This window comes from Nicotiana sylvestris, chromosome 1, assembly GCF_000393655.2.
Source record: "Nicotiana sylvestris chromosome 1, ASM39365v2, whole genome shotgun sequence".
In the NCBI taxonomy this organism is placed as follows: domain Eukaryota; kingdom Viridiplantae; phylum Streptophyta; class Magnoliopsida; order Solanales; family Solanaceae; genus Nicotiana; species Nicotiana sylvestris.
Genome location: NC_091057.1, coordinates 147,834,826 through 147,857,753, shown reverse-complemented (window position 1 = coordinate 147,857,753; position 22,928 = coordinate 147,834,826). Strand labels below are relative to the sequence as shown.

Genomic DNA, 22,928 nt, shown 5'->3' with positions numbered 1-22,928 from the left:
AGTCTGTTCTTGGTTTTCTTTTTTGGTTTATGTGTCATCCACGAATTTGTGAGAAGTTAATGCTTGGGTAAATGATTTTGTAATGTATCTTTTCGCCAAACCAACAATTTTTAAAAGATTGATTTCTTCTAAATTGAGAATTATGTGGACATTGTGTGACTAGCGTGTGATACACTAGAATAAAATAATTAATCCCTCTTGGTATCTTCTTTTAAGGAAAAAATTCATGGTATCTTCTTTAAGGAAAAAATTCAGAAATAGCCAGATTTTCAACTGGTAATCGAAAAATAACTACAGTTTCAAAAGTAATCGAAATTTAGCCATTTTTTTATATAACGACAAAATCTGAACAAAAGCAGCCTTAAAAATCCGGAAAACTTCCATAATATACTGGAGTTGGATTTTTTACATATGAGATTCCAGCATAATGTGATAAAGTTCCAACATAATATGCTGAAAATTTAAATGCAACAGCTCGATAATCCAGCATACTATGAAAATAGTGACTATTTTTCAATGACTTTACAAACGCTGGATATTTTTTAATTACCAGTCCAAAAACTGAGTAGCCCATGCTAGTTTCACTCTTCTTAAGGCAACAACTTGTAAATGTTGAATTAACCGAACGTTTTTCACGAAGAACGCAAAAGACGGCAGCTAAAGCCACCACAGTGAAAACACAACAAACATCAGTTCCTAAACGGTTCTGCTAGAGATTCAACTTTTCTCCTCAAGTAAACATAATCATTAATCTAGTAAGCAGTTTCAACGTTTGAGAGCCTACATGAGGGGAGAGGGAATTATTGAACTGAGAAAGAAAATAGTAACATTCCTTTATGATCCTGACAAAATGTGTTAAAGATAGAATATGTTGTATCGATTCCAATACACTAGTACAATATAAGAAAAACGAAGTTCAGCTGTTTCCTTTCAGTTGGAAGTAGCCATAAATAAACAGTTGTCTAGTTTTTGTATAAAAAGACTAGAAAAAGACCAAGCTGCTGCGGTATATGTCCCCTATCCTTGGGGTCTTCATGAATGGAGATGACAAATTCCAGTAAAATTTTAGTCAAGATCTTTCAGTAAAACAATATACCATCCAGCAGGCCGTGATAGCTGTATTGCCAATAAAATGAAGTTGCTGAACACCAGCCGGATCAAAATCTCTGCCGTTCAAAACTGATACCAACTAAGAACTAATTGCACTTCTTTTCTAAATTTGCTGCAAGACGGCGTTGCCTTTGCTTCCAGGCAGGCATCTTACCAGGGAAAGCCCACCTCAATGACTTCTCCCAGGCATAGCAGACCAAAAATGTCAGGAATGCCCAAAGCAGCAGCTTATCTCTCAAACCTCTTGGCATAGGAACTAACTTCAACCAGTCATTTAAGTCTCTAAACAAATCAGACGTGATAACTGTGAAGAAGCCCACAGCAGCCAAAAGGGCGTATAAGAATGGCTTGTTTTCGGGTATGCTTTGGTTGAAGGGGTGGCCCATGTAGTTCACAGCAAAGGTTGCTACCTGTAGCATCAACCCCACCATGTATGAAACTGTATTGACAAGGTTTGGATGAAAATCAGAGTCTGGCTCAATGCACTCATCAGGCATGTACTTGCTAGCCTCGTTAACAGAAGAAATTAAGAAAAGCAGATGGATAGCAAATTGTCCCAGGAGGGAGAGGAAGACGTAGGCGCAGAAAATATTGGGATGAGGTCGTTCGGCTGAGAGGGTTGGAAGGGGCCGAGCATGTGAGATAAATAGAAAGAAGGCTGCTGTGAAGACCCCACTGATTGTAGCCTGAACATCACCTAACTTGACACCATCTAGGTACATTACACTCAGGACATAGGCAGTAGCAAGGCAGTTAAGTCCAAGAATCTTAAACATCTGCAGGGTGGTTACTAGGGTACTACGACCTTGACGGATGATGTCAGTGGTAGGGCAGACTGAAGCATGCTTTGCAGTGAATGGCGATGCCATTGAGGCATCCCCAAGTTTCACAATTGGTGCCTGACCATCAGCTCCTCCCTCATTAAGCTCATCCATAAGTTTCTTAAGCTTCTGCTTCTGCATCTCTGCAGGTGTAAGATGGCGATTAATGGCTTGGCTGCTGGTAGCTCTACTTTTTGAAGTGCCTTCTCCGTTTTCTGTAGCAGGCTTCAGTTTCTTTCCCTTGGCAGGTTTTGCAGTATCATTCTTAGACGATCCATCAGATGATTTTTCCTTCTTAGGGGGAGGCATTGCATTAAGTAGAGCTACTCCCACATGTGCCTGAAAGAAGCAAATCCCATGAGTCTCAATATATCCGAAAAAGTAGTCACACAAAAAAAGAGGAGGAAGAAGGATATTGCAATAAAAAAAAAACATAAAGCAGGCCGAACAGCAATGCTTCAAAAAAGTGCAATAAACTGCATCTCCTTCTTAGTATAACTTATGTTGGGACAGTGAAGATTGGCGGAAGAAGCATAATGCAGTACAGAAAAACCACAAAGCAGGCCAAGAAGCAATGCCTAAAAAAAGTGCAGTAAACAGCATCTCCTTCCTAGTATAGCTTAAGTTGGACAGTGAAGATTTCTAGTTAAACCACTTCAGATGAGATGCAAGGGACAGAAAGAGAGGGGAAAAGAGGGGCAGAGAGGAGAGCTCAGACCATAGGCAGTACCTGCTCACACAAAATACCATCATTACAAAGAAATTAACGGCAAATAAACTTATAAACTACACATGATCAATCTTTTAGTTATGTATCACGAAGTAGCTAGGCTATGGCAGATCACACCTTATATAACATGGGCAGACGGAGTTTTCATTTTGCTAGATGTACTCATGTCAAACAAGTGTGACACTAGGTATGGGCACTCCATGTGGATCTTTCAAGATACACAAAACTTGCTGAAAAACTTGGATGCACACCTAAAGGATAATTACCCACGCCATACCAGCTTGTATCAAAGCACAAGACAAATGGGGCTCTTTTCCTGCCATGGATCAAGGTGCTAAAGTAGCCTCCAATATGTTTAAATTTTTCATTTTCTGAAAGGTCTAAGAGAACAAGTTACTGCACCCATTTGAAAACGAACAAATTTATTAAAATAAAAACGATGTAATACCTGCTTTAGAGCTCCAACATCATTAGTCCCATCACCACACATCAACGTCATCCTTCCAACTGACTTAAAAGTGGTTAATATAAGTTCTTTCTGCTCAGGGGCAACCCTTGCAAGTACCTGGGTAAAGTGATACCTTTGTCAGGATGCAAGAGAGAGAGAGAGAGAGAGAGAGACTGTGTGTTTTAGAGAGAGAGAGAGAAAGAGAGAGAGATCAATCACATATTTCCAACCTTTACATAAGGAACAACTTTAGGGACAGCAGATGTCTGCTGCAACATCTCGATGCAATCGCCTCCAATACAGAGATCGTAAGCTTCTGATAAAGCTTCAACTTCATTCTCACTACAAATTTATGTGAGAAAAGATTATGAAAAGCTGGAAAAAAATATGATTGAGCAATGTTTTGTTTATTGCACAGAAAATCTCAGTAACTCATCTTAATTTATTTAGAATTTAGTACTAAGCACAAACGGGTAAAAAATACAATCAGGTCACCTATAAGGTAAACATGAAATAGTATAACAACAACAAAAAAAAAAACCAGTGTAATCCCACAAGTGGGGTCTGGGGAGGGTAGGATGTACGCAGACCTTACCCCTACCTTCAAGAAGGCAGAGAGGCTGTTTCCGGAAGACCCTCGGCTTAGGGAATGGTTAAGACTACAAAGATTGTGTAAAAAATCTTTACAATTTCAGCATAAGAAGTTAAATTCATTTACATGAAGAATATAACTCCATATATTCACTACTCCTGCAAATCCATTTTTGTTATTTTCTTTTAGCTAATTCTTCAATAAAAGCAAAAGCAAAAGAATGTTTAAGATCAATAATGCAGATTTCCAATCTTGTTAGTAAGGCAACAAAGAATATAAAGCAATTGTGGACAGCTCTAACCGGAAAAATCTTCAACAAATATACAGGTTAAACTGTATAAAAACAGAGTGTTATACTGCATCAAACAGCCGGTTTCTACCTGTAGCTGACTATCTCTGTCTCATCAGGAGAAACCCAGTCATATCCTTCCTTGTTTTTTGTACGTCCCAGAATCAGTGCTGGTTTTGAGATAATGTGTACTTGTTGAGCCACGTGGCAAGCTGTCAAAGCTTGATCACCAGTAATCATGACCTATCAAACCAAGGTTATAGATGAGTACTGGAAGCTTGAAAGTGATAAGCCCACATATCAAAATAAAACACCAAATTGTATAGTCTAATGTCTGTAATGTGTCTTTCACAATACTTCGAACCATATTCGGGAGCTTTGGTTTTTTTTTATGAATAAATATATTCAATATGAGCTACTTGAGACATATGCATCATGGTTGATATTTTTTTTAACGTGAGATGTTCTTGTGATACACGCTCTTCATTTACTGACAGTTGTAGTGTTTATATATCCCATAGATACGCAATGAGACTCCCTCTTTCCCTACTTATATAACACTCCTTCCTTTTTGGGACATATAAAGATATTATTTTTTTTGCATTTTTAAACAACTTTCACAACTTTTAAGAATTCACTTTATTGAGTTATTCTAATTTATATTTTGATGTGATGATTTCTCTATCGAACTAATTTTTCAACCATTTAAAAATTTCTCCCACTATCACTTATATAATGCTTAAATCAACTTAACGTTAAACTCTGCAATTTGTATACATTCAAACACCATTATATAAAATGGACAAAGAGAGTAATATCTGACATTTGCCTCATTCATTATTCAAGTACAAATCATCATTAAAACCACAACATTGAACCTACTTATTTTAGCATGAATTGACAAATAACATAACAAACTCCTTATCTTGCTATGACTACAAAGCGCTTCTTAAATACTCATGTTAACAAAAAATGTCCTTAAACTTTCTAGAATTTAACAACTTTCATCCTAACCCAACATCTGTCAAAAACCGAGCACCTGCTCCTGTTCCATCAAAAGTGAACGCCTAGCAACTGGCACCAGAATATTGGGGATGGGGAATAGAGTGAGGATCTTCCAGAAAAAGCTCGAAGCTTACTGCATGTCTCCTAGGACTGGTTCACGGCACCAAACACATTGTTCTCCCATAATACTACCATCCCAAGGAGACCCGCTTCTGTTCCTTCAATTGCACTCCCCACTATTTAGTCCTCGTGATTAGATGCTCACTTATTGGAAAGTTTGGATTTCGAAGTGTGAAAATAGTATTTTGGTTATGTTTACAATCCGCAACGATTTGATTTTTTTAACCCTTTGTTTCAGTAAAGGCTAGAATTGCCGCCATCTCAAAAACCAAAAGTTAGAATCAGGAATTTTTGAAGAAATGTAGTTCCTTCACTTTAAGAAATAGGTACAAGGAGAACCTTCCAGATTTTGCAGGGAAGAAAGAGGCATCAATTGAGTAGTCGAGGGATGTAGTTGAATTTATGTAACATAGGGGCTGATTTGGTGTTAAGAATTCGGCTATAATAGGATAAGAAACCATCTAAGATAAATAAACAAAGACCTAAGGAGCCTTTACATTCAATCATTTAATCCAGAATACCTACATGGAAGACAGGGAGCTAATATTGCGTGTTCTCTCTTGCTGTCTTGGATGGAAATTAATCTCCAAACTAAAACCACTTCAATCAATGGCTCAGAAGCCTCTTATATAACCTCTCGCACATTATCGCACTTAGATTGTCAAAGTTGCCACAAGAAGGTTTCATTAAATGGAAGATGGTTCTCATTCTCGGAAGTACAGGCTTGAACAAGCCAAATTAGGTGTTACTATTCAAAGAGTCACGTAATGAGAATATTTTTGGCCCTCTAGGTCTATATAACGGATTCCCTGCCTAAGAAAACTTCTGAGAAGTGACACCTTGAGAGACTTCAACACATAATGTGCCAAGACAAATTGCCGAACAAGGAAAACAAAGACCATGAATATAATTTCTGCAATTTTAGTTTCTGATAAGCTTCATGAAGCTTTACGTAATTGGTTAACGCCTACAAACTAAAAATAATGTAACCAAATGTTCAGCACTGCACAAAACAGTAAGTGGCTGAGAACACAAGACGAAAGCAAGTAAATGAAAAAATAAACCAAACCACACCTACCAAGTCATGAGATGATTGCTTTAATTCAGTCAAGACAGTGGCTGAGTCTCCTCTGATGGGACAATTGAACACCTACATATTATCACGAAGTAATACCAAACATGATCAAGAGGCTAAGTACAATTTTCCTGGTGTGAACATCAGATCCATTATAACACAAGGAAAATTTAGCTTTACCGCAAAACCAGCAAAAGTAAGCCCATTTTCCACCATATCTCTCTCCAGGCTTCTGGCTTCACTAACCTTCACCAAATTGAAAATCGAGAGAACTTCAAAAAATTGGAAAAGAAATAGAAAAAATAAGGATTGAAAACTGGATACCATGTAAAAAGCAAACCACCGACAGAAAAAAAAATTGTTTGCTCCCAGAGAGAGAGAGAGAGAGAGAGTCTGTGAAGAACATTAACAGCTCAACAAAATCGGAGCAACATCAGTAACTATGATTTGGTGCATCATCCAGTTAGATAATTGAAATATCCACATCTCAGACATGTATCGACATTACTATTTAAATGTAATTTGTTAATAGCTTTTTTCCTTGGTAAGTATAATATGTTTTTGAAAAAGTATTACTGATGAATAAATTTTCGGAAGATTGAGAAAAACTCTTTCGCATTTTATATGTAAAAATCTTAGAGTTCGAATTTCTATCGTTGTCTTTTTACAAAAAAGCACTAAGAAAGTGCTGTGGTTACATCCAACAGTTGCAAAAGATGTCTACCGTCTATCTAAACAGATTATCTATGGACTGTACAAGGATTCAGCATCTTCAACAAATTCCAATTTGCATCAAGAGGAAAGCATAAGAATATAATCAGATTTAATTTTCTATATTGAGCTCCTCCAATCCTAAAACATCTTCTGTTCCTTTTTTTCCAAATACACAACCAGATTGCTGCAGAGACCCTTGGTAACTATAATTTATAAGCAGATTTTGCCAATCCTTGAAACTTTACGGAAGTATATTAAAACATTTTGACCCCAATTCAGAAAATTAGATACATTTCAGGAACATACGGCTTCAGTTTAGAAATAATAACATCTAAGCATATCCAGTGCATTTTAAAGTGGCCCCTGAAAGAATATTTACAAAAAATGACAGCTATTTGGTGCGTGGAATACAGCAATATAATATTTTTAAGAACTAAGGGGGAAAATTTGAACTTGGCCACGATAAGATATCTACAAAAGTTTGTATTCTTCATTATATGTTAAATAGAATCGCTATCTTTGGGAACAAAAATAAGACATGCTAACACATCCGAGAATTCTACGAATTTCACATCTTATAGTTACGAAGTGATGTCACACCCGACCTCATATTGAATAATAGAAGATATTATCTAAAAGGATTAAATACAGGATCACAGCAATGATTCCCAACTTAATCAAATTTAAATAAATTTTACTAAATAAAAATAAGCCTATCTCTTCTTTCCAAGAATTGAATTTAACCCCAATCATATCCAATTTGAACTCTAACGTATCTAATTTCCAGAAACTTGTATCCCAAAATAAGGATGCTTGTATACAGAAAAATAAAAAAATGATGCACTTTTAGATAATTCTTGTGATGTTTCCTTAAATTTTTGGGTCAATAATGTATTGACAACTAGCTACTACGTTCAAAAAGATTTTTTATGATTTTGTTCTTTTGCGTATTGTATTGAGCTAGACTAGATAGTGTAAAGTACATGAAACAGGAAAATTAACTATTCCTCTAGTTAATGATGCACTTTTAGATACTGTACACTGTACAGGTACCGTATCCCAAGCATATCCCTGCCATATATTGAATAACATACTTGGGACCAAATCATAGCATAAGATCTAGTACCCATGCTTCATAGGCTGACAGCTCCCACTACCCCTTAGACCCATGAATGAACTTTTTGCCATATATGTGCTACTACACAAATAAAATCATCCCTGCTCCCTTTGCCATATATGTGTTACTAAACAAATAGAGTCATTCCTGCTCCCTCGACGCAGTTCCTATTCAAATAGAGTCATCCTCATTGAATGACAGTAGGAAACAAATATGGCTTGCACAGCACTAGGAGACATCTTAGAGAAAATATTTGCCCATGAAGGGGTTCTTACTGTCATATCTGGCAGAGACTTGAAAGCCAGAGCCAATACACGTGATCCTTGACGGGTGTATTTCTTGTAGGTTGGCACATAGGATGGTGGCACATCAATGAGTCTTTCCTGAATTGTCTCTGGTGCACCCTGGAAATATTTAGTAAGAAATGAAACTGATTTCATAGCAAGTAGGAAATTAAACAATTAAATGTACAATGGAAACCAAAAAATGTGCTTGAGTGAAGCAAAATAATTTGTATTTGAGGACAGAACTGTTCGCAAACACATATACTTTAGCTTAAAAATAATCAGGCCAACCAACAAACACAAAAAAGGTTGCTAAGAAACAAAAAAATATACAATAACAACAACAAAAAAAAACCAGTGTAATCCTACAAGTGGGATTTGGGGAAGGTAGTGTATACGCAAACCTTACCTCTACCTTGTGACGGTAGAGAGGTTGTTTCCGATAGACCCTCGTCTCAAGAAAAGGTGAATAAAGGATACATATCCTGTAAATGCACCGGCACATCAATCTGCATCCTCATGTGATGCAAAACACACTAAGTCATAAGGACGTGTCACAAAACTATGCACACATGGTACTCTTCAAATAAACCAAAGAGCTTCCAACAACAATTTAACCATCACCAGAAAATACTTTTGATAGAAACAGCGAACTTTCTTTATCAGTTGACAAGAAGAACAAACTTATAAAAAGTTTTACCATATCATCGTCATCAAGAACAACAAGCCAAAGGGCATCCTTCTACAGTTCCTTCCCTATTAAACAGCTCATGTAGTACACTAAGAATTTAATGCCTCCACTTGGACCAACTGACCCAACTCACCCCAATCTCAGCCATTTGTTCTCCTGCTTCATCAAATCGGTTGTTCATCAATCAATCTTAGTTTACTAAAAGCAATAAATCTCAACCCTCCAATGAGCATTTTCAGCATAGTTCATTTTCTCCGAATGTTTGTCCTCCAACCACAGATGTAAAGTAACCCCAACAACCTAATCCATACATAACTAGGTGTAAAATTTTCCTCAGTACATGCAATAGCTGGTGAATGGTGAGTCTGGTGACCACCCGTCAAGTAGCAGTTTCTGAACCTTTCATGTACCAGCCACCAATATTGATTCTCGATGCTTCAACTCTTTAATGGAATTCAATGAGAAAATATAATACGGTTCATATCAATATGCCAGCCAAATCTTCCATACTTTCTAACCCACTTCTGCACTTTGATTACATGCAGAACATCAGGAGCTAGCAACATTATTAAAAGTCATTGTCTCATTGCAATAAAGCAAATGTGAAGGCGAAGAGAAGAGTTATCACTTCACAACTGAAGCCACGCGCTTCAAAGAAGTGTGCACTTGAAACAACGACGCACAATGTACTTTAGATAAGAAGCGATCAATTCTTTGATTCCTAACTTTAATATCGGCATTATTGTACATTTGAAGCTGAATTAGTTATATTAATGGTGATTTCATTGTTATAGTACTAAAATTATATATGTTGGGCTTGTTTATTTTTTTTCAAGTCGTGCTCAAAGAAACATGCACTTCACTTCTCGCTTTACGCTTCAAATCCCATGGTTCTTGTCACTTGTTTCCGCCTTTTGCTTCAAAAACATAGTTGCTAGGAGTAGTCTCTTGTCCCTTATTTCTTTTTGGTGCATCAATGAGGTTCCTTTATGTATAAAAGATTGGGTGTTGTTTGTAGAAAACCATCTTTCTTTTTAAAGGTTTTCTACTTTTTGGTATACCTCTTATGGGATGTTTTTAACCAATCTCATTAATAAAATCTTATTACCTTACCGATTAAAAAAAAGAGTTGCTAGATCACTAAATCTTCCTACTAAACATCTGCAATGATATTGTATTTGTTCTTTCAAGTTCGCGCCCTTTATCATCATCTAAAATTTCTGTCCTCTATGCTATGAGTGACCTTTGCTTTTCTTGTCGTCTAATTTCTCTGCAGCCTCTGCATATATTCTAGATTAATCCTCATGACTGTTGATTAAACTTTTATCGACCAACTTTTTGGATTTTATTTGTTGTATCCTCCCATTCTCAGTCATTTTTGTTCTCCATGAATCGACCTTCTTTTAACTTGCAAAGCCCACTCCCCATATGCTGAAGTTCTGAGAAATGTTTGACCTCTAGTTCTAATCATGATGTTTTTCCATCTTCTGACAGTTTGCAAGATCTTCCTATGCTAGTCTAAGGATAATGCAAATTCACCAAAGAATACGTCTCTATCATAATTTTTCTGACAGTTCCTCTTTTGTTTGATAAACTCAAACCAGTGCAAGCTTTCAACGTTCTGATCCACTATAGCAAAGGTCTTCTGTTGGACAACCATCATTGTTCTTCTCTCAATCTTCTGGATCAATTTCCCCTTCCTTCGTCATATAATGCAGGCCTAAGTTTCAAAGGAAATTGCTTTGCCAAAAAACAAACAGTTACTAAGAAAATCCATCCCAAAACATCAATCTCTCGACAAGAAAACTCGAAGAACCATCCATTATGGTGGTAGGGATTAGGTCTGAACTGCCAGAAAGTTAACCAAGTAGAGAGGCGGATACTTTCCGGTGTCTGTACATAGGTTTGAGAGTCTATAAATAGCATAACTAGCTTCTCATCAACTGGACGTCAGTTAATACAGAACCTCCCAAAAGTCATTGAGTAATACAATTCCAACAGTTTATCTTATCCGTTTCTCCTACTCATCAGATTTCGCCAAAGTCTTCCAGCCCCAAACAGAGCATATAATCATCTTTTTCATCCTCTTAATCCTTGAACAACATATGATGAACCATCATAAACGCTAAGCAAAGATATCTATAACTATTTCAGGCATATATCTGCAATAAGTTGTATTCAAGAAGGCCACATATATTTACTACATCAACTTGGAGAGACGCCCCTTGTACATTCAGCTAAGTCTGCACACAAGCACGGGCAGATAGAGAGGAGAGACATTTGATAAAAACATGCCCTAAGAGTTTAAAAAGACAAGGTCACAGATAAGCAGCCAGCAGGCAGGATAACACATGGCTTCCTCAGCTGAAGGAATATACAAGATTGGGAGGTAGAAGAGCTTCAGGAATTACTTGCTACATTGGCAGGGGTGGTGGTCAATCCTCAGAGAGGGACAAACGGATAAGGGGAAGTTCAAAAGAAGGCGTATATACTATAAAGGAAGGCTACTACCAGCTATGCTCAAACAAAGACTTAATTGATAAATGGCCATGGAAACCCATCTGGAAGACTAATTACCTCCCTAGGTGAAGTGCTATTGTTGGACTGCCCGCTATGAAGCATGCTTAACCCAGGATAATCTATCTAGGAGATGCATTCCAACTGTGAATAGGTGTTACATGTGCCAGATGAAATTAGAGAGTGTCAGCCACCTTCTTCTTCAGTGTGCAGTTGCAGCAGACATATGGAGTATTTGGTCTTGCCTGGGTCATGCCTAACAGTGTGAAGGATGCTTATCAGAGCTGGTGTTCTTGGAGAGTTGGGAAGTCCATCAAGAATGTCTGGATTATGGTACCTGCTTGTATTTTTTGGTCCATTTGGAATTAAAGAAATCATAGATGTTTTGATGGTTTCTCAACTCCTAATCATGCTCTTTAAGCTAAGTGTTTGTTGAGCCTTTTCGGCTGGCTTAATAAGGCCCCTGTTCTTAGCTATGAACAATTTTTGGACTGCATCTGCTCTATAGTTCTAGTGTAATCTGTATAGGAGCAGATGTTTATCTTTACTTCTTGTGATTTTTTGCTGCATGTTCTTGATGCTTTTTGAATGAAACTACTTCACTTCATCAAAGAAAAGTAAAGTATCCACTCCTTATTCGCCAATGAAGAAGCCAGCCAGTTATACACCAGAATGGTTTTAGAGGAATCATCCCTTTTTCATGGACCGAAATAAGTAATGAGCAGTAGAAAGTATAAACAAATGTGTAATGTTATCCAAAAAGAATACTAGGAAACAAGCATTTTACAAATTTGACTATATCAGAAGTACTTCTAAATCTTATCTGCTATACGCTTGACCTCATTCAACTACTCAAAACTAGCTAGATAAGGATCTAGGCATCAAACCTTGACAAAAGCAAAAAATTGCTCCTGAACACGAACAACTACAGCCATTCTTTTCAAGTGAGACGCAAAATGATGTCGCTGCACAATCTGAACAGCATCACCTCCACCCCTGCAGTGTCCAGTATTAAGAGGGGGGGAAACAAGAACAAGATTGACAACTGTTTATGTTTTAAATAAATAAAAGATGGACAACTGTTTTTATTTTAAACGAAGTCCAAGGAGGAATAAAATCTAAAAAAAATCAAATTTGCTGCACATACATAATAAGAAAACTATAATTTTCAATATAGCCATTTTTATCAAGATTATTTCTCCACATTATTCAAACAGCGTTTGAAGAATACAGAGTGAAAACATGACATTGAATCCAAGAAAGACACTTGGCTTTGTCCAAATAAGGATGTTGAGGCGTGGTTGGCAATCAAATTATTATACGCATGACCGTCAGTCAAAGAAATTTAAAAAAAAAAAAAAGGGAAAACCTGTAGAGATGATGAAAAGCAAAAAATGAGCACAACAGCTTATGGTCCTAAGGAGTTATCAATCTAGCTAAACTGATTCTAGCATTAACATAACAAATGAAGTCTACTATATCACAAAGAAAGGTGGAATGCATTGGAGCTAGTATCATTGTCAATGATTTGACGGATATAAACTTTTGAGTCGATTTGGTTCCAATACAGAAAAGGACCATTTACTTTTTGGAAATGTTAGGTTACCTCAGAATTGTGAAAACAAAAGAATAATGTGGAACTAATAGAGGTAGTGTATTAAAAACTACTAGGCAATGGAAGTTGGATTCTCCGTCATGGAACATTTAAACAATAAGAAAAATTCTTTCAAACTCATTCACCTTCTTCTACCAAAATAAGTCAAATATTAAATTATAGACTTGAGTAATTGTTTATCCCTTTACATAAGAACTCTTAACTTGGAGAATCAAAATATAAATACATAGGCACAAATGGACAAGCAAAGAAAGATGAGATGCAAGGAAAGAAATAACCGTGACAGCAAGGATCAACAGTAGACATTTGAGGCCAGAACTACTCTTTTTTAATAGCAGTAGGAAAATGACATTCGGGCAAAGCTTACTTTTTTGGCATGGCTTTTTCGTCTGATTTATATGCCCAGTCAATCCCTTTAAGCGCAGCCTTCTCAAGAGGATCACCCACCTAAAAAAGGACGTTGGTAACAGAGAAACTGAGAAAGGCATAAAAATCTCAATGATAAAGCTTAAACCCACAGTTCCAGCAACAAATAAGGTCGTTTGTGTATATGGTGCCACAACCCTAAAAGCAACAAGTGGCCAACGCAACAGCAATGCTCGTCAAAGTGAGGATGTTTCTAATGCTAATATTAAGGGAATATAAACACCAAATAAAACCCCAGCACCAAGCAACAACAACATAACCAACGTAATCCCACAAGTGGGGTCTGGGGAGGGAAGTGTGTACGCAGCCTTACCCCTACCTTGTGAAGGTAGAGAGGTTGTTTCCGATAGGCCCTTGGCTCAAGGAAAGCAAAATCACAGCAGTTTTGAAAAAGAAATACGGTAGTGGAGAAGCAAAAAGAAAGCAGTAACAGTCCAGCACCAAGCAAATGAAAGATCTATTTTACTTTTTCTTTCCCTCTAACAATCTGACAAAATTACACTATAAACCTATGGGGGATGCAAATCATATACACTAGTGAATACAGTATATCAAAAAAAAAAAAACAGGATTCAATTATTTCTTCTTTTTAATAGGTAAACAAAACCTTATTATATCTGAACACCACAGTCAATGTCTTTACAAAATATTATTTCCCTGAGATAAATTCTAAATTATATACCCACTTTTTAAGAAAATCAATAATTGAATAGAGAAAACCTCAGCAAATAGCTAATATAAAATACACTAAAGAGGTCAAAACACAAAGTGTTGTCTCAGTAACTACTATTTCAAAGCAAATGACATACAACATAAGAAAACATACATGACACATGTAGGTTAGACACCAGTCAGCCTACCCCTCTTCACCAACCAAAAGGAAGAAGTAGTAAGGAAACAAAATCGACGTTGTTCTTACTTTGGTAGACCAAATAATATTGTATAGGTTCAGAAAACTTTGAAGCAAAATTAATTACCAGCTTATTGTCCACAAAAACCAATGAATGACAAGAAGCAAGAATTTCCTGCGTGTGAGTAGGAACTTTAGTCATTTCTTTTTCTAAGTCCTCACTGTCAGTCAATCCACCAACCCCTGAGAACTCCTGAAAATTGGAAGAACAAAGAAATCACATTTAAAAAGCTCAACAACTAAGGTAGCATAGAAGAATATATGACCGCCATACCATGTCATCGGATGTTAAGGTTCCAGTCTTATCGAAACAACAAATATCAACCTGCAGAGAAGAAAAAATGAAAGAGTAAAAACCAAACATAGAAGAAAATTAGAGTCATTAATCCAAACAAGTATTGAAAAAAAATATACACTGAACAATCAAAATGCTACTAGTGGATTTTAAAGTGCTTAAAACACAAACTTGTGGCCAATGCCGGAATCTCATATAAGAGAAGGAAAGCACGATGAGAAAGAATCTGAGGGGTGGAGCAGCCTAGAACATTATAAATCTCTGGAAATCCTCGCCCAACAAATGAGGGACAAGATATTCTCTAACAACCTCTCGCACGAGCAACCTAGTTCTAGAGTTTATGCGTGAATAGTAGACCTTTTCCATATTTTATGTCTTTTTCTAGAAGATTGAAGAGTTGACCTGTGAGATAGATAGATAGATTAGATAGATTAGCCTCAACAGACTAAAGATTGTGCCTGAAGCAAGAGAGTGCAACTCAATAGGCTGAGGACTGGGCCTGGAGGTTGTGTGTGAGAGAGAGACACGACTCAACAAGCTAAGAAGAGGACCTGGAGCAGAATTAGTGGCTCGATGGGACGAATTGAGAGATGAGAGAAGCCCAGAGCGGCTCGACAATCTAAGTTGATAGAGAGAAGCCAACAGCAACACAGTATGTAGAGCAAAGACAGTTATGAAATATGGGCTTACCACATTTGGCTCTGATACCATGTGAGTGGAAATGAACCTTTGGCCTAAGTTAACCGCAAGAGCTAGTTCATGGGTGAGAATTGCCCAAGACCATATAAGAAGACAATAGTCCATATTCCCTCAGCTAATGTGGGACATTCTAACACTCCCCTCCTAGAGTTGGACATCTGGAGCTTGGACAATATAGCATGCCCAACATTGGTTAAACCAAAAATAGAGCCAAATTCACCACTGTTCGTGGTCTACCAAATGTTGGACATTTTATAATGCTCCAGATGTGTTAGAATGTCTCACATTAGCTGAGGGGATAAGTTGACTCTTACTTTTTATAGGTCTTAGGTAATCCTCACCTAATGAGCAAGATTTTGGAATTATGCCCCAGGTCTATTTTCTGTACACACCGGAATGTTGTCATGATCAGTGTTTTTAGAAGCGAAAAGCGGGGAAAAAAAGAACAAAAAGATCCATGGGGCTTGAAGGAAAAAGCGAGAAGTGAACGGCACGCTTCTTCCAATGAGGCAGAACATTAAAAGTACCAATTCACGCACACGCACACACACACATATATACATATGAATTTATTATTTTAATAATCAAGTTCAATTTAGAATAATTAATTTCAACATCCAATAGGCAATAATGTCAGTAGTAATCCAACCACTCAAAGTTGAGATTCAAAAAATCACACCATTTCTCATTGGAATCACTTTTGTGCATCATTATCTGAAGCGCATGGCTTTACCAATGAAGTGATGTCTTTTAATAACACCGGTCATGATATTATCCAACCCAATAGGGAACTTAGAGCTCCATCCTTAACTTTTATTTATTTCTTTATTTTTTTTATGACAAGACATAAAATCCACCCTTAATTTTTCTCTTGTAAAGGTTGGTCTTGCATTACCCTAAGCAAGTCAAATGAGTACAATCTAAAAGCAGGTGTTTTTCTGGATTTGCATTATGTTGATGAAACACAGAACCATCAACTCCTGCCCGAAACATAAACAAAATAGAGGAGAGAAAGCATGATACTCATCAAGACCCTCGAATTACTCCCTGCCCAAAAGGTTAAGGATTTCAAACAGAGAAAAATGTCAACTATTAATACTGTTAGACAGCAAAACTCACCTTCCCAGCAAATGGAATCCTGAAAGGTTCTGTGCAGAATATCCCTCGTCGTGCTAGAGCAATTAAAGATGTATTAACAGCTATTGATAACTCCATTGGCAGCTCGGGAGGGATAACAGAAGTAATTATCAATGAACAACTCAGAAACAGCTTGTATTTACTTCTTGTTGGGTCCTCGAGCCCCTGTAAGAGAGCACATGCCAAAAAGAAAAAGGAAAATAAATTAGCATTCCGCAACACAATTTCATTCCACTCTAGAAGCATGGTCGGTTATTGCAGACCATTGAGTTACTTTGCACAGTGATTTCAAGGAGATAGATAAATGAGGAAACCCAGAACCAAGACGGTACCTTTTTAAGAACATAGCCGGCTGCTATTAATGCAAATACGACTAAGAAAAGAATAAAAAGCCCACTTTCCCAGCTGTTAGCAGTAACCTACAAATAGTAATACACATATCATTGTACTTCAAAAAATCCAGTGCCTGCATCATCTTGTAAAAAACACCAAAAAATATTGCTAATCTTCGGAAGCAGATTGTAGAACAGCATTTACCCTCTCCGTTGAAAATAAAATAGTCCGCATAAGTTTGCCTTGACTTGTTTCAAACCCAGTTCGTAGAACAACAGCCAAGCATCCACCATCAGGGGTCTTCATTGGATAGGTCTACTCATAATGACGACCAAAGGAAGACAAAAAAAGGAAAAGGATATAATAAATGGATTAATTCTAAAAGCAACTAAACATTACGAAAAAAGAGTTATCAACCATCAATAACCTTATCGGGCGTATGCTGCAAAATTTTGGTTCCACCAAAAAGGACGTGGGCTTTATCTCGCCTAGCAGACAATGTCTCTCCTGCTCCTCTACCCATGATTGAAACCTGTACGAATAAAGAGGGAATGATTACAACTAAAAGTTATACACCCAGCACATAAGAAAGGCTTAGAAGCATGTGTGACACATTTTGCAATAAGATACAGCTTGACGAACTTAGACACCAATCATTCTGCCATCCCCACCCCTTAAATTCAACAATTGAAAGCTCATAACTCGAAAAGGGCCCTGTGCAGCAATAGCTGGTCTTAACTCCTTTTTCATGTCTGAGGCCAATCCTTAGGACCAACCGCAGCCTCCGCGGGGATAATGGGCTCCGTCCTCTACCCTTCTCTAGTTAAATACCCAGGCTTAGTTCGCATTGCATAGGGCTCAAACATGTGACCTATCCCTCAACCTTTGCCACTTGAACTAAGCACTAGGGGCAGTCCTAGCATCGATTTCTAGCTGACACGAAAAGCATTGAACTCCGAAAGAAGGATTGCTACATCCATTAGACAATGGAAGCTGAAAAAGTGCAAACGTGGAGGCAAAGCAAGTTTGGCCGAAATCAACAAGTCATTTTCCCAATAGACCGGGAAAATGGGTATAAAGACGCCATTGTCCCTCACAATCAATTTATCCAAAGAAAGATTATCCCACCCAAATCTGATTGAAATGTCTATGTCCCTAATAAATGACACGAGAAATACAAAATTTTACTATAGATGCCCTTTTGATACCTTTGAAAAGTAAATATGAGAAAATTGATGAATGTAGTCTGCAAGAGCAGTTTGTCACCAATAACAGTAACAGCATCTTGTCTAAGAAAAAGAAATAGATACAGTGCAGCTTTATTTACTTGTAGATAAACAATTGCAAAGAGAGAACAGAACAGGAAGATTACCTTCCACTGTGGAGTAGATTCGCCTGTCAGAATAGCTTCATTCACAATAGCAGTTCCAGCTAGCAAAAGCATGTCAGCAGGTACAGACTTGTCTTCTCCATTTTGACCAACAGAACGCCCGATAGACACAACATCTCCAGGTAACAGTTCAGTGCCAGAGAGTTTCACCCACCTACCATGAACATCTCTTAACACTCAGATGAAGAAAATGCATACCTATTGATTTAAGAATTGCAGTAAATGTGAAAAACAATATATTATAGGGAGTAATCCTTGTCTTGACATACTTTCCACAGCGATACACCATCAAAGTCTGGGTGTCAACTCTTACACGTCTTAATTCAGACAGGGTCTTCAACCGGCTCTTAGCCATTGTTGACTCAAACATAAACAGCATAAAGAGTGTGAACAAACTGTAATACCAGTATTCATCTAAGCACCATAAACCCACACAAAAGACCTGGCATGTAATGAGCACTATTAGAACATATTGAAAATAGCATACACCATAGGGCAGTGACTGCAGTAGGAAACTAATCAGTTAATAAATGATTTCAATCAGAACTGACCTGGAATACAAAGAAAGGCTCCATGACCTGCTCTTTCATTAATTTCTGAAATGTTGGCTGAGGATATTCGAACCTACGAGGTCAGGAAAGCAAAGCACAATTAGTTCATCGAACATGCATTTGAAATCAACAAGCTGGCAATGGTAATTACATAAAGAACAATATGAAATTTGATTACATTTACCTAATAAAAGAAGGGAAACAAGAGAAGCAATCAATTAGAATTAAAATAATTCTTTAATTCTGTCCAAAAAGTTATTACAATCTGTAGTATTGAAGAGTTTGTGAGTCTGCTGCCTTATTGTAGGACTCCAAATAAAATTTACAGCATCAGGCATTTCTTTTCTAAAAATTATGAAAAACCTCTTCAATATTTACATTTCAACAAACAAATATAAGATTAGAATACAACAGCAAGATTTCCATTCTAAGTAAAACTTAGCGGTCAGACATCATAAAATATAACCAGCACCCATTATGGACCTATGCAGATGGCAGCACAGGTTAAAGCAACACCAGGAGTAGGACCGTCCACATAACCCATGAATAGCAGTTAAAGAAGTCCAAATCAGAGAGGACAATGGTTTTTTGTAAGCTTTCGAAGAACTGGGTTCTCTGTTTCCTTAATGTTTTATTTCATTATATTTCCTCTTTCTTTCTCTGCCTTATTTATTAATTTCCTTCCGCACGCGCGCCGGGGGTGGGGGGAGCCAGAGGGGCACTGCAGGAGAACCACATAATGTTGTTGTAAATACTATATATAATATGATATATGTGAAGAATGCTCGAGAAAGGATAGGATATGGTCTGCCAAGGGGAATGGCATAGAAAAGAGAGAAAACTCACACATTCCGGCCCCACTTCTCAGTTGCAGCAACAATTTTAGCTTCAGTTCCATGGCCAGTATTCTTAAGGTAGTATCCAAACGTCTCTTTTGAAGGATACAAAAGTTTGCTGAAAGTTCCTTTCTCCTTTGAATAGATATACCGTTGCTTCCTAAAATCAAAATAAATCTCCTCCAGATCCTCAGCGGACGAAGAACCAGCTAACTGCATACACAGAGGAACAGTTTGACACAATGAGGAGATAATATAAAGAGTCTTTCTTTTTTCTTTTTCCTCTTTGACTGAGAACTGAAAAACAGTTAGAAGCTTCGAAATTTAGAAGCAGTACAGAGCCCGAGGACACTAGATTTTTCAATGGATCACCGCCTTACAAGAGCAGGCTGATTATGATCTTGCAACAAAGAAAGTATCTCCTTCCGTAAGTTGGAAATGGAGTACGCCACCATCACAACCGTAAAGAAAGCAAAAGGTAAAGGAGACGATAAAAGCTAACATGTTACATAGGGTTAACTTATTTATCAAAAGAAAAACACAATCTGATAGAGTTTGAGCCTGGAGGTTCACACGGTTTCTACCTTTTTTTTCATTACTTGGCAAGTCATAGTCCAATTAATTAAGATAAAGCTACCAAAATAAGAAAAAAATACAAAGAATACATCTAACAAACCCTCTCTAAGAAACAAGAAAAAATAGGATCTGCACCTTTCGAAAGTGAAGAGGCACAACTTCTTTACTTCCAGAGAACTTAGCTGGAGTGACTTTACAAGAATCTGCTCGATGTATGTCATCCACCTGTCCAGAAAAAAGGATAAAATTACGTTCAGATTTTCACCGAATTCTCTGCAATACGAATCTCATCTATGGGAATCATGATATGCAATAACCAAATAGCACACTACTTTATCCACAAACCTTGTACCTCAGCCAGTATCACCCAAGAGTACAAATTCCCCATCCTAGTCGCTCTTAGTGTACCCAAAGACTTAACAAAGAGAACTGGGGAAGTCAAGAAGTCTAGTCCCCTTGAGTAGCACAATTACAAATCACTAACACTACAGATAATGTAAACCATAAAACTAGCTGGTCAAGATTCCAATTGACGAAATAGGGGTCCTAAATTTGGTGTCAAAGCAACAACCAAATGCAATATCTATTAAAAAGAAAAATCTGTTCATAGAGAAGGGACTGCATAGGGCCATCTCAAATCTCATTTCAAAATTCTTAAAAAGTAGGACGGCATGAATAAGTATAACCACAAGTAACAAATTCATATTCTGAATTTCATAAATGGGGAGATATTTTACTTAAGCCACAAGCAACCGATCCCCTCCCACAAGGGTAAAATTGACGAAAGTTGGCAGTCAAGTGAAGAAAAATTTGAGCAAACACATGAGTGACTACAGACTCTTACTTTGACATAATTCTTAACAAATGAGATATCTGAATGAAAACATAAGAACGAAAGGCACTATTGAATTGTGCATGTCCGTAATTCAGCTTCAGCTCTTTTTCTAATACAAAAGTGGCTGGAGGAAAAAGGCAGTTCCACTTTAAGTGATTCACAGAGATGGTACTGTCAGTTGGAAACCAAAGTAATGTGTGGACCCCACTTCTAGGTCACACAGATACATATGCAGGCTTAAATTGTTCCATACTTCAGCCTCCTATGCAGGCTTAACTTGTAATGTCATTTTGTATTTAGGTCAAGTTTCATCCTTAATATGTAAAACTAGAACATTTTTAAATATTCTAGCTGAAGTTGATTCCCACCTATTTCAAGTTCAGCCCGCCAAAGTGTTGCACTAACTCGCTAAGCCCAATATAGTAGAAAAAGGTAGTGGCAAATCTGGCGATAAAACAAAATAGTAAAAAGTGGAGATAGTCAGCATTGTTCTCAATTTCTCACTTCTAACTTCAACAACATGATCAAAATTAGACTTTTCCCCATAATTTGTTTTGTTTTTGCTTAAAGATACTTAATTTCACTTTAAAACAGTACCATTAATATTCTCACAGTCCCACTGAAGAGTGTGCCACGAATTCAATTAGCAACAAGTGAATAAATACACTAACAATACCTTGGAATAGTGAACAAAACGCTTGAAATCAACGGACCAAACAGTGAAGAGGAAGACGAGAACATGAAAGGCAACAAGGGCACCAAGAACTATGAAGGCATCGGCAATGTCTAAACTAGGTACTATAGCTAGGAGCCAAACGCCGTAGAGAATAAAGAAGGGCCAAACATCGAAACGCCAAGACCAGTGTCTCTTCTTCAGCAAATCCACACTCTCCACCACTTTCCCACCCACTTGGAATCGCGTCATCTCTCAGTTCTCTCTGAACTCTGCTAATGCGCCGTCGCCGTCGCCGTCAGCCGTCCTAGCGTTTCGTAAGATCTTAACATACACTTGAAAATCTCCGATCTGTTACAATCGGATTGGGAAGAAAGAGAGGGGTTTCATCGACCGGAGATGCTTTATATACTTGAGGGAAAGAGAAAACGAGGAGTTCGAATCTTGGAAAGGAAGTGGAGAGATTTTCTTAGATTTTGCCACGGCAGGGATGTCAAAAGTAAATCGGAAAATGGAACCAAGCCTAAAACTGAACCCTTACGACTTTTTATAAAGCAAGTTACTGTATTTATTTTGTTTATTATACTAGTTCAGTTACATAACAGAATTATTATATTAAATACTTGAGAAATTGAAGGAAAAAACTTTAGGTGGATATTTACTATATTCCTAAGAAATAATTACAAGAAAATACACATGACTTCACACCACAATAAAAAATAGCTCATATTTTTAAGTTTTACCTGATCTAACCCATATTGTACATAACTTGAAAGAAACTTTTCGACCTTTAGTCCATTATTAAAGACACACATCTAAGATTTTTATTATCTTCTTTCTTCATTTGCAACAACAACAACAATAACAATCCAGTATAATCCCACAGGTGGGGTCTGGAGAGGGTAATATGTACGCAGACCTTACCCCTACCCCGAGGGGCAGGGAGGCTATTTCCAGAAGACCCTCGGCTTAAGACAGCAACACACTAAATTCTCTCATCATCGCCTCTCACTTCTTTCTGTCTACTCATTGTTTACTCTGCCCACTGTTACTCATTGTGATTCCTTTTTCCTTTTACCATTCGTTTCACACCTAAATAAGGTTCCACGTTTTTATCTTTTTCTTTTCTCCTTTTTCTT

The 22,928-nt window shown here is 37.3% G+C and overlaps 1 protein-coding gene across 1 annotated transcript; it reads right to left on the bottom strand.

Annotated features, from left to right (window-relative positions):
- Positions 1 to 809: 809 nt before the first annotated feature.
- Positions 810 to 22,320, bottom strand: LOC104215489 (probable manganese-transporting ATPase PDR2). Its single transcript, XM_009765305.2, has 21 exons — positions 21,793 to 22,320; positions 20,417 to 20,506; positions 19,716 to 19,918; positions 18,870 to 18,942; positions 18,588 to 18,760; positions 18,301 to 18,472; positions 17,356 to 17,460; positions 17,133 to 17,243; positions 16,928 to 17,014; positions 16,578 to 16,760; positions 14,739 to 14,789; positions 14,532 to 14,657; positions 13,496 to 13,575; positions 12,401 to 12,509; positions 8,297 to 8,425; positions 6,371 to 6,436; positions 6,194 to 6,265; positions 4,082 to 4,233; positions 3,340 to 3,451; positions 3,110 to 3,226; positions 810 to 2,270 (listed from the first exon to the last, which is right to left on the bottom strand). The coding sequence occupies exons 1-21, from the start codon at positions 22,039 to 22,041 to the stop codon at positions 1,197 to 1,199; spliced, it is 3,534 nt and encodes a 1,177-aa protein (XP_009763607.1). The 5' UTR covers positions 22,042 to 22,320; the 3' UTR covers positions 810 to 1,196.
- Between the last annotated feature and the right edge of the window lie 608 nt (positions 22,321 to 22,928).

What these genes read in the sequence shown, in the direction of transcription:
- LOC104215489 (XM_009765305.2), bottom strand. Translation starts at nt 22,041, where the DNA reads ATGACGCGATTCCAAGTGGGTGGGAAAGTGGTGGAGAGTGTGGATTTG. An exon ending in TTTTTGTGGACAATAAGCTG is followed by an intron (nt 13,576 to 14,531) that starts GTAATTAATTTT and finishes GTCCTTTTTTAG; the next exon opens with GTGGGTGATCCTCTTGAGAA. An exon ending in AATTTTTTGCTTTTGTCAAG is followed by an intron (nt 8,426 to 12,400) that starts GTTTGATGCCTA and finishes AAATATTTCCAG; the next exon opens with GGTGCACCAGAGACAATTCA.